This window comes from Falco rusticolus, chromosome 1 (genome assembly GCF_015220075.1).
Source record: "Falco rusticolus isolate bFalRus1 chromosome 1, bFalRus1.pri, whole genome shotgun sequence".
NCBI classification, from domain to species: domain Eukaryota; kingdom Metazoa; phylum Chordata; class Aves; order Falconiformes; family Falconidae; genus Falco; species Falco rusticolus.
In genome coordinates this window covers 43,625,229-43,635,570 of record NC_051187.1, presented here as the reverse complement: position 1 = coordinate 43,635,570, position 10,342 = coordinate 43,625,229, and the positions used below count along the sequence as shown (strand labels likewise).

Below are 10,342 nucleotides of genomic sequence, written 5' to 3'. Positions count from 1 at the left end.
TAGTCTTTAGCTCTCACTAAGGATCTTCCACAATGAAGCAGCCCCTCAGACCACAGGGGAATGAGAGCAGCCAGTCTTGGAGAAGCTGAGCATACACAGAGCTGAAGTGTTTCCAGTGTGATCATTTCATTTACATCTCATTCGTCATGGAAACGAGGTGTGAAAGTAGTTTCTAGAGCTACTTAGTGCAGGCTGCACATCGATTTAATACCTATTCTGTTTTTTCAAGTCACTTAACTCTGTAGAACTATTGTTCCAAAACAATTACTTAGCTGCCTTGCTCAGACTTTGAATTCCCTGCTGTATTAATGCAGCTTGGTCTAAACCACTACATATTTTAGACTGCTGAAGGGGAAGCTTTTAAAATGAAGGAAGACAGTAAAGAACCAGCTTACCTGATTTATAGGACAATCGAGTTTCTACTCCTGATTGTATTAATATATAAAGAAAAGCCAAAGTGCATCAGATATATTCTCTTCTGTTAACATGCCTGTATCAGTCTAGCTACTCACATGAAAAGAGACTTAAACATGAAAATAAGAAGGCAACAGCCAAAAAAAAAAAAAAAAAGTAATTAACACACAGAGAAGACCTATCGCTATTAGCAGGGCTCCTTATCAGGCTCAAGAGATAGCCAGTGGGAGCCGCAGCAAAATGTTATATGCATGCAGCATCTAAACACCATCACTGTTTTTATGAAGGGGAACAGAATGTAGCCCCCTTCAAGTGCCAAATGGGCATCTCATATTATTGCCTGAAACACAAGCTTTCCCTCCCGAGATACTCCATGATGCAGAAACTCACTCAAAAATATGGGCCTTGCACTGTGAAAAAAGTGAACATACCCACACCCCAACAGATACATTAAAAAAATTTCTATAGGAAGTTGATTTATTGTGCTACTAGGAGATTAGCTAAGAGTGTTTGCTTGCATACAGATGGCCACAATCCACTCTGGCTTCTCCTTGAGCAGAGCTCAGGATGCTCAGTGACTGAAACATTAAAGGGGGGGTGGGGAGAAGTGATGTCTCTATGCCCAGGTTTTGCCATAGATTTTCTGTAACTTTGGGCAAATCACTTAACCTTGGTGTTCTCCATGTCAATAAGGAATCCACCTGGCTCAGAGCACTTTGAGATCTATGGACAAAGATCACTCCATACTATTAATTAGTCCTGCTCCATGGATAATAGCAAGCTACAGCTGTGGAAGACAGCAGGGATCTCTGAGCAAGCAGAAAGGCATGAATCTGAATGTCAGTACCCTTAGCATCGTAGCTGGTGGCTGTTTTGTCCTAGCTCATTTCGGCGGATTGTGCTACCAGATGAACTTGCTGTTAGTTATTCATGTTCCCCAGAGGCAGCTAATGCAGAAATCTGGGTTTACCATAGCAACTCACTGGTAAAGCAATTCTGACAGCCTCCTCCCAGCATGGCTTGTGCCTGCTCTTTCTGAAGGAGAAAGACTGGCCGTGCAGGGACGCTTTTGCAAGACAATCTTTCATGCATGCACACATCTGATCCGCACAGACTGCCAGCTGAGATTTGGCCACTTTTACCCTGACCTCCACATCGCTGAGGGTAACTCTGTGAACACAATGTAGCGATGTGTAAAAAACACCCAAAAGAGCTCCAGATTTGGAGGCAAGACAGGGGGCTAGACCACCGCTGAAACTGCTGGGAGGCTGCAGTGCTTTGATACACCACCAAGGATGCTTCCCTCACCTGAGCGCTCATCCAGAGCTAGTCTGGGCCCTGCGCTGCAGCTGTCCTTACTGTTGCACTTTGTCCTTGAGCTTGCACAGGAGTAGTCCAGGCCATGATGAGAGGTACTGAAAAAAAGCAAAAACCATCTGATGTGCAAATAATTGCTCTCCAAAATTTTGGGCACACTTTATTCACACCAACTTACTGTTTTAAAGTGTGTTTAAAACACATTTAGCCAAATGCAGATCTTCCCAACAGCTCCAAAATCAGAAACTCATATAACAGGCTTTCAGGAGAGAAATATGCATGTGGATTTATTTGCAAATAGTTTCAAATCTTGGAAGGGTGACTTGGTGCAAATACATCCGTAGCATAACATGTTGTTGATGTTTTACCTTCTCCCCCTAACATTGCACAATGTAAAACTTTTGAGACTAGATGGTGCCCTGAGCCTTAATTCAGCGTTCCATCAAAGGACAAGTCTCCATATTGCTGCCAGTCTCTTTTAGGATAAACGTTCAGACAGTAAAAGGGAAGAGGCGTTCAGAGTAGGAAAAAAGATGAAGCCACTAAAATGCAAATTTTATTCACAGTTGGCATGTTTATAAATATATATATTACATTCTTACAATCTACAGTACATTCTAAATATAGAGGGATTCAATCTAAGTGTTTGTGGGAGGGCGGGTGTGCATTAAACTCAGCAACCTAGATGCAATGACAGAAAGAGACTTACTAATAAAAGAAGGGCGAGGACTCACTCTGGAAAATAAAGGAAAACTTGAAATACAAGCTGGATTTTAGTTACTGCTTTGGCACTTTGCCACTGGTCATTGGAGATTGCTTTTGGACCTCACAAAAAACGTCATGGTTTTAGGGCTGGAGGGCACAACGGATTCAAAGGATAATCTCTGAAATCCTACCGTATGTACATCCTTCTCAGGGGAAAACAAAAGATAATCATCACCTCTGGGAGAAAAAAAAAATTGTTATCTACTGCATTTAGCTGTTCAGGTTTCAATGCTGAATGTGCAGCATTCCTGTGACCTTCAAATGCCCTCTAAACGTGTTGAGTAGGGGTCTAAAGAAGCACGAGCAGAAGGAACTGAAAAACTTGACTTCTCCCAGGGAAGGGGACAGATGAAGAGGCAGGTGCTGTTGGTGTCTGAGTTCAGCACAAGTTACACTTACCCAAGAGAGTGGCCAACTTTGGTAATTGACAGCATGTAAAGCAAGTAACAGCGTGGTACCAACCGTGTCTGAGCTTGGCAACAGCACACCGTAGAGAAGCGAGTGCGCATGGAAGGGAAGGAGGAAACCACATGCTTCCAAGGTTGACTGATGCTCGTAAGTGCCCTCAGGTTACCAAATGGGTACTGCTCCAGGGAAATGGCTGGGAATACAAATCTGAAACAGGACAATCAAAGTGGACTTTTAAAAATAGCTTGCTGTCTCAAACTTTCCAGAACAGACCTTCCTTTATATGAGTGATATTCTTAGTCTAGATTACATCTTCTCCTATTTTACAAATTATGAAATACTGAAAATTGGCTGGCAAAATTTATTACCTTGGCATCTACCTAAAAAGAGAGTTTCAGTCTTAACTGTGTGTATGTATCTGTACTCAGTGCTTGGGAGGCAAACATGCTGGTTAGTCAACAGCCCTGTTACTCCTTTCCCCCCCCTCCAGATTCTTTGGAAACTCATGACTTTTCAGCTCTGGGAGCTCTTTGCTCACACTGTTGGGTTTTGTCAGCTTTAAATTAATGTTCTTGGAGGTATATTCTCTGCCTATGGATTGAGTGACAAGCTCTCTTCATGGATCTATTTATTCTGACACCATTTTTGCTTTTAACTAAACCTTGCAATATTGAACAGTAGAGCTGTGCGAACTTTGTAATATCCAAACTGCACTGGAGTTTGTTATATTTATTGATTTCCTGGGAAAGCTCAGAGAATGCAACCATATTATTTTGCCAAGTTGCGTTTTTTTTCCATGTTATCATGCATCAAAAAGCCACACACATCTCTCACTTCCAACTCTGAGCACAGAGAAGACTTGACTTTTAAGAGCTGTCCAGGATCTCTGCTCTCCCAGCTGCTTTTGGATGGCTTCTTGGGGCTCCATTGAGTTAGTATTCACTAGCTGATTCTTGTTTTCACTACAATGTTTTGCCCCACTACCCGAAATTAAAGGCAGAAGGTGAGTGAAAAACAAACAAACAAACCAACCAAACAAAAAGGTCTTTTGTGTCTCATTACACATTTTCATGTAATCTCTCCATATAGTTTTTAAGCTCTTTGCACTCCCCCAGGTCCATATCCTGGCAGACCCATTTAATGTCATCCTCACTACTCATCAAGATCGAGTTGACAGTTGGACACCCATCATTAGAGGAGATGGTGGTAAAGGTGGTGAATTTAACCCGTTTCCTCTTAGAGGTAGGAGAAGTAGTTGGTTCACTTTTCTGTTCTTTCCCTTCAGTAAATGTGGACTCAGTAGACCTAAAAGACTGTCCATTAATATTTTTGGGGGCATTTGTGTTGAGGAGATATTTGCTCTCTTCGTAGTCCACTCCTCTGTCAATGGCTGTGATACGTTCATCCTGTTGGGTTGAGAAATTCACGTGATTCTCCAGAAGTTCTGTCCTGTTGCTTAGCCCAACCCAGTCATGAGAGTGGCTCATGCCTTCTTGCTCTTCAAAGGGAGCTTGTTTGTTTCTGTACTTCAAAGCAAAAGTGACACAATTGATAAGGAAGACCAGAATTGCCAGGCAAAAGACTCCCAGAAGAGCATACATTCCTATCTCCAGATCGCTCAGTCCCCTAGGTGCCTGGACTAGGTCATTCTCTTCAAAATCTCCATTGTTTCTTGGCAGATCCACCTGTGCAGGGAAACTTGTGAAGTCTATTGGGATGTTCTGCAGGTGACTGTTGTCATCCAGGAGGCTTTCTCTGTCTTCTTTTTTGTTTAAAATAGGCCTTTGAGTGGTGGTTCCTTTGCCTTGCTCAAGGCCCATTGAGGAGCTGTAGTACTGGCCATCTAGCCCAGGTCTTTCCTGAAAACTGTTTTTTTGATGCCAGTCACTGGCACGATTATCTAGGTGGACACCAGCACCCCTGTGTTTACTGTCACTGATGTTAGCGTTAGCATCACTCTGTCCAAACTTGACTCTAATGCTACCACTTCCAACAGCTAAGATGCTCTTTCTTTTGGATTTCTGGCATGACTCACTGATCACCATCTCTACCTTCACCAGTGTCCCCTGGCCTTCTGTCTCAGCAGCAATCACAGGCCACTTGAACTTGGGGTCATGGTGAATGGAGACCACCTTCTCATCCAGAGATGTAACTGACAAGGAGAAGTCTTTGGAGTCAAAAATATCCAGGGGCATGACGGATCCATCACTGAACTGGATCCAGCAGCTCATGGCTGCTTCCTGTAATACATAAAACAAATACACTCAGAAAGAACATTGAGGGAAATATGTTCTGTCCTGGTCTACTCCATTCTCCTCACGAGATCCATATACCATTTATAACCAGAAAAGAAATAAAAAGGGAGAGCAATAAAATTAGTATCTTGCCAAGATACAGAGAAATACTAGTTTAAAACACTCACTGATAGTAAGATTTGTTCCCCCAAAGGTCCTTAAAGGAGGTGTATCCCCTGGGCTCTGCAGAATCTACTTTAGGACCATAATAAATTGCATGTCAGAAAGCATTACTGGTGACTAAGATCACTTACTGTTGTATACTTCAATGAAAAAAACCCAACAACATGATTTCTAAACTGATTATAATACAAAGGCTACTCTTGTTACAGACAACACGTTAAAAAATACCCGCCATAGCAAGTTGGTCCATACATGGCTTCATACCACCAGTCCTTGAATTTTTGTCTCTCAATTTCAATATGTATTTTGTACAACCAGAGAAAACCAATCAGTTCCTTCTTTAGGAAACAGCCAGGGTAATTTTCATGCTTGTTAGCAATTAAAAGCAAGACAATAATAAATATTTAATCTCATGTCACAGCAATGCAGACTGTATACTTCAGAATGCATGGAAGCTTACTGAATGTAAATGGGTCACACCTGAGTACTAATTCTGTACTTGCATGTGTGTAATGATGCAACATTCCTGGGAATCTTGACTTTTGGTTTCTAACTTGAAATATTTTAAAGTATTCTTAGATTTTCAGTGCTTGCCCATTTCTGAAAGTCATGTCCTCTAAGGACTCTCAAATGGCTCTTGAAAATTGTGCTACCTGAAAAAATCTTGGCATTCACACATCAATCATTTACAGACAAAATTCAGATTGCTCTTCTGGAAACTAATTCCTGCTTCTGATGGTCTGACTTGCTCTGTTTCTGCTGGTGTCTTTGCAGCATATTAGACACTGAAGAATCCACACCAGACAGACTCCTGGCTGGATGAGCAGATTCTTTGCTGTCTAAAATAAGGTGAGCTCTTGCGTGGTAAGAGTTGGGATCACCCGGCTCTCAGAGAAAGCCTGACAGACAGACAAACACCCAACCAACAGATTAATAACTGTACTTGTGGGAAGCGTGATTCTAAAAGTCTTGTTTCTTTAAATAAGTAGTTTTTCAAACAGACGATATTTACATTCTAATTCAACATATATACAGAGAATAAATACATACGATTATCTTTTAAATTGTTTCTAGCACATAGTCATTCACCTGTTCAGATCACAGAGAATAAGCCTCCCATCTTTTTGGATTGTATTGTGCATAATCTGCTGGCCTGATTCTGAAATCCTTACAGCCGTAAAGCTCCCCATGCTTCAATGGGAGATTTGCTTCTGCCTCTGTATCAGGACAGAGCCCTAAGACTTTGCTGACACAATCATAAACCCTGGCTTTGTATTTATTAATCTTTGGATGTTTCTTGAAGGCTGCATAGAATTTATGTCATCAGCTCTCACCCTCCCACCATGTTGCTTAAACCTGCATCATCATGAAATAATTTTGCAATGCTTTGCTTATAGAGATTGTGCTCAAAAATCACGTACTAAGCAACGGAAGGAATCAGATGCCTTTCACAATGGTATCAGTCCTTTAAGGCTGGAGCGTGCACATCTTCCTCACTGGTTTAATGGTGATCCAATGTTGTTCTGACTGTACCCCTGCATTGAGAGGTGTACTCATCTAGACTCCATTTCTGGGAACTGAAATGCTGAAATGCCAGTGCTGGGCAGCACATGGGAACTAAATGCCAGCACCACCAGCTTTTGGGCTGATTTCAAGATAGTTTAACTCCCCATGTCAGCAATTGATTAGCTCACTGGCCTTATTTCTTGCTGCCCGGTATTGATTTCTTAACTCCGGCAAGACTATGGGAGCCTGATTTTTATCACTCCATAAAGACAGTGGTACTGCATTATTTCTCATCTTGCATCCCAAGGGTAGGACCCTATGATGAAGTAAAGCATCTCAACAGTTGGCCAGCTTGTAAAAGTGCATGCCACGACCATTTATCTTTACAGCTCAACACATGGTTAAGAGTGAAGAGCCCAGTGCATCCTTGTTGTAAGACCAAGACTAATGGATTGGGTTGAAAAAGAAGTTTAAATTTCAAATGTAGACAGAACACAGAGACAAATATCAAGCAGGGACTGATGCGGACAAGACAAAGTTCAAAAGCCCTTGGTAACTGTTGGTTCCCCAATACGGGACTAAGAATAAGGGGGGAGGGGGGGAAAGATTTGGTTCATGAAATCATGAATCAGGAAATGAGTCAATGATGCTGATTCATATTCTAGTAATGAATCAGGATGAAAGGGATGTTCCCCAACTGCTTAAAATGCTCACAGAAAGTAACTAAAGGAAGAACCATTTGGCATAATGCAAAACACTTTCTCCTTTACAGATAGACTTAAAGGGTTGATTTGGATACCTGTGGTGGTAGGCTGAACTTGGCAACCTAGTTGGCAATATGTCCTGTGATGTAGTAGGTGCTGGATGGGACAGAAAGGGATGGGTGTGTGGATGGGTGTGTGTAAGGGGACTGCTGCTGCTTAGTTATAATGCATCGTTGGGTTGCATGTGTTATTTACAGGATGCAGCCACGACAGATGGGGTATGTCTATTTGTTGATGAGTAGTTTAGACACAGTGCCATGTTTATGAGCAATTTGTTTTTCTGTTGGGCACCTGGTGGCCTTCAGAAAAAAAGTGCCATAAAGAAAATGTATTATCAGCATATTACTAATAAAAATCCGCTTGATTCCATCAGCTGGTAGGGCCACATGTCGTGAACCAGAGTGGTATCCTTCTACAACACAATACATGTGGGCAATAATACCTGCTTCGGAGACTGGAGCAGCTCTTGTGCTACTGCTGTAGCAAAGATGGCCTTATTGCTTCCTGGACTAAGCTGCAGGGAAAGCGACAATCCAGTCACCAGCTGCACTCCCAGGTCAGTTATTGTCACCTTCTCATCCAGAACTGTCACTGTCTTCTCGGCCAAGATAGCATCTGAAAGGGGGGACAAGATCTGAAAAGAAAAACTGAAGTTAGCAACAGCCATTTTGCATAGCACAAAGCAAAACAGCTACACGAAGCCACTGTAATACAGATAAGTGATATTTATGTTGATGAGTGAAATTACTCTTAGCAGATTAAAAAAAGGCTAGTCACATTTTATAATTCTTCTGCAATAAGAAGGTGCTTCTAAAATCTTTTACCAGTGTAGTTGAGATCAGGTATGCCATTCACCTCTGTGATAGGCTAACCACATCTGCTTCAGATGTTTTAACTATTTGTAAATATAATCTTTATGTGAAATGCAATTATTTTATTAATGATCATTTTTAGGTAGCATATATATATAATGCGATCTGTAGATTTATATAAAATCCATCGAATAAACAGCATTTATTTTTATCCTATAAAAAGAAAGGCTAATGTAGTACTATAATAACCACTCATGGTACTGTATACAAAGTAGACGGAGAAAACTTGTTTTGGTTAAAAGATTGCATGGAGGTCAGTGCACTGATATGTGCTGCTCAAAAATGCTAACTAGCAAGCAAGTTGAATTTAATGATCCATATAGAGTACAAAGCATTTTTCAACCAGTTTATACGAGGGATTCTTTAAATCTAACTTGCTCTCACCTTTTTTCTTTGGATTTTTATTTCCTCAGTTTTGTGGGCATTTGTTGGAGCACTGTAAGTCCCACAGCTTTGTAAAGTCATTCAGAAAATCTTTATAGATCTTACAGGAAGTCAAAAATCTCAAATCCCATTTCTCCAGCCCTGACAACCTGTGTTATGCATAGGTGTGGTGGCTATTTTATGGTCTGACAGTTTAGGGTGATGAGCAGGTTTAGAGAGCTAGATTTTTTTGTCCTGTTCCAGTGCTTGTTAGCACGTTTTCTACTTCACAGTATCACTGAATTAATTCTCTCCCTCTTCTATTTTTCTTTCCTTCCCCCCCACCCCCCCTTCTGGGACCCCATTTCCTAGGCCATCATTTCTCTGCACTGCAAGAAGAACTATATGTGAAAAGCTGCCAGTGAGATGATGCATAGGTTTAGGTGAGTGACTTCAGAGCGGGAACACTAAGGCACAGCCACATATACAGCGGCCATATTGGCTGAAACTAACGAAGCTAAATCTGCACCCCTAGAGAACGTTGCTTAGTTGTCGCTAATCAGTCAGTCTTCTAACATCATTCTGTATGTGCCAATTATTATTATTGCTTTGTGCATCTTCTGAAATATACCCTAACATTTATATTTTCTAACATGCTCCTTGAGCTTGCAAGGCATGCAGGAGTTTGATCCCATGGGACTTAAGATTCCAGCAACAGCTCCTCAAAAAAGCACTAGTTAATTTTTACTTTACCCTTCGCTCTGTCAATGTAGGCTTTGAGAAGACCAAGCTGTTTCACCAGCTGCATGCCTTGTGATAGCCCATATACTGGCTCATGGTTCAAAAAAAGCCTTAGACAAAAACAATCAGAAAAAGCCTTCAAGATTACAGGTTGGACTAAATTTCCTAAAACTGCAATCTATGTTACTTCAGGGCACAAGATAAGAAGAAGAAACCATCTCTTCTGTGTCTTCCAGTCCTTGCTGCAATTCTGCTCCATTCAAAAATTGTAGCTCCAATTTCTGTTGCTAATGCAAGAAGCTGCTATACACCTCATCGAGTACCTCAGTACCCAAGGTAGTGAGTTAATGGAGGAAAAGGAGTAAGTAATTAATTTTCCCTACCTGAATCGTCGTCATTCCGAGCTCCTGCCCAATCAAAACCTGTCCATCCTGCAGCTTAGCAATTCTTGGCTCCTCCACCTGCATGAAGTCACTCACCAGGTTGGTAATGTCAATCTGCCAGTCAGAACCCAGTAAATAGCTCAGCTGGCCACCGGGGTCTGAGGCTTCGGCCACAAACTGTGTGAGGACTCGCACCATTGCATGTTGGTACTGAAGGGTACAGCCTCTTCCCTTACGTTCATCCTCTTCTTCATCATCACTGTCCCTGGCTGGTCTGGTAGAACACCAAGAACAAAAAAATTAATTTAAACTGATGCTGGGAGAGCTTGCAACAGGAGAGCTATTGCTGATGTAAGTCTGCAGCATAGTTACTGGAACAAGGGGGCCTCTGC

General features: G+C 41.7%; 1 protein-coding gene and 1 long non-coding RNA gene across 6 annotated transcripts in view; one reads left to right on the top strand and one right to left on the bottom strand.

Moving 5' to 3' along the window:
- Positions 1-585: 585 nt before the first annotated feature.
- The window catches only part of TMEM132D (transmembrane protein 132D), a 260,679-nt gene continuing 250,922 nt past the window's right edge, over positions 586-10,342 (bottom strand). For 2 of the 5 annotated variants that reach the window (XM_037377018.1, XM_037377044.1), the window contains 3 exons: positions 9,951-10,224; positions 8,034-8,225; positions 1,992-5,144 (listed from right to left, as the gene is read on the bottom strand). In XM_037377018.1, the coding sequence (XP_037232915.1) occupies positions 3,963-5,144; positions 8,034-8,225; positions 9,951-10,224 (1,648 nt within the window). In that variant the 3' untranslated portion in view covers positions 1,992-3,962. Of the gene's footprint in view, positions 1,830-1,991; positions 5,145-8,033; positions 8,226-9,950; positions 10,225-10,342 lie in introns of those variants that run through there. The other 3 variants (XR_005102580.1, XR_005102581.1, XM_037377034.1) reach the window with 3 other exon arrangements.
- On the top strand, positions 4,060-8,049 carry LOC119143137. Its single transcript, XR_005102585.1, has 3 exons — positions 4,060-4,146; positions 6,096-6,170; positions 7,965-8,049. It is a non-coding gene; the product is annotated as an uncharacterized LOC119143137 (long non-coding RNA).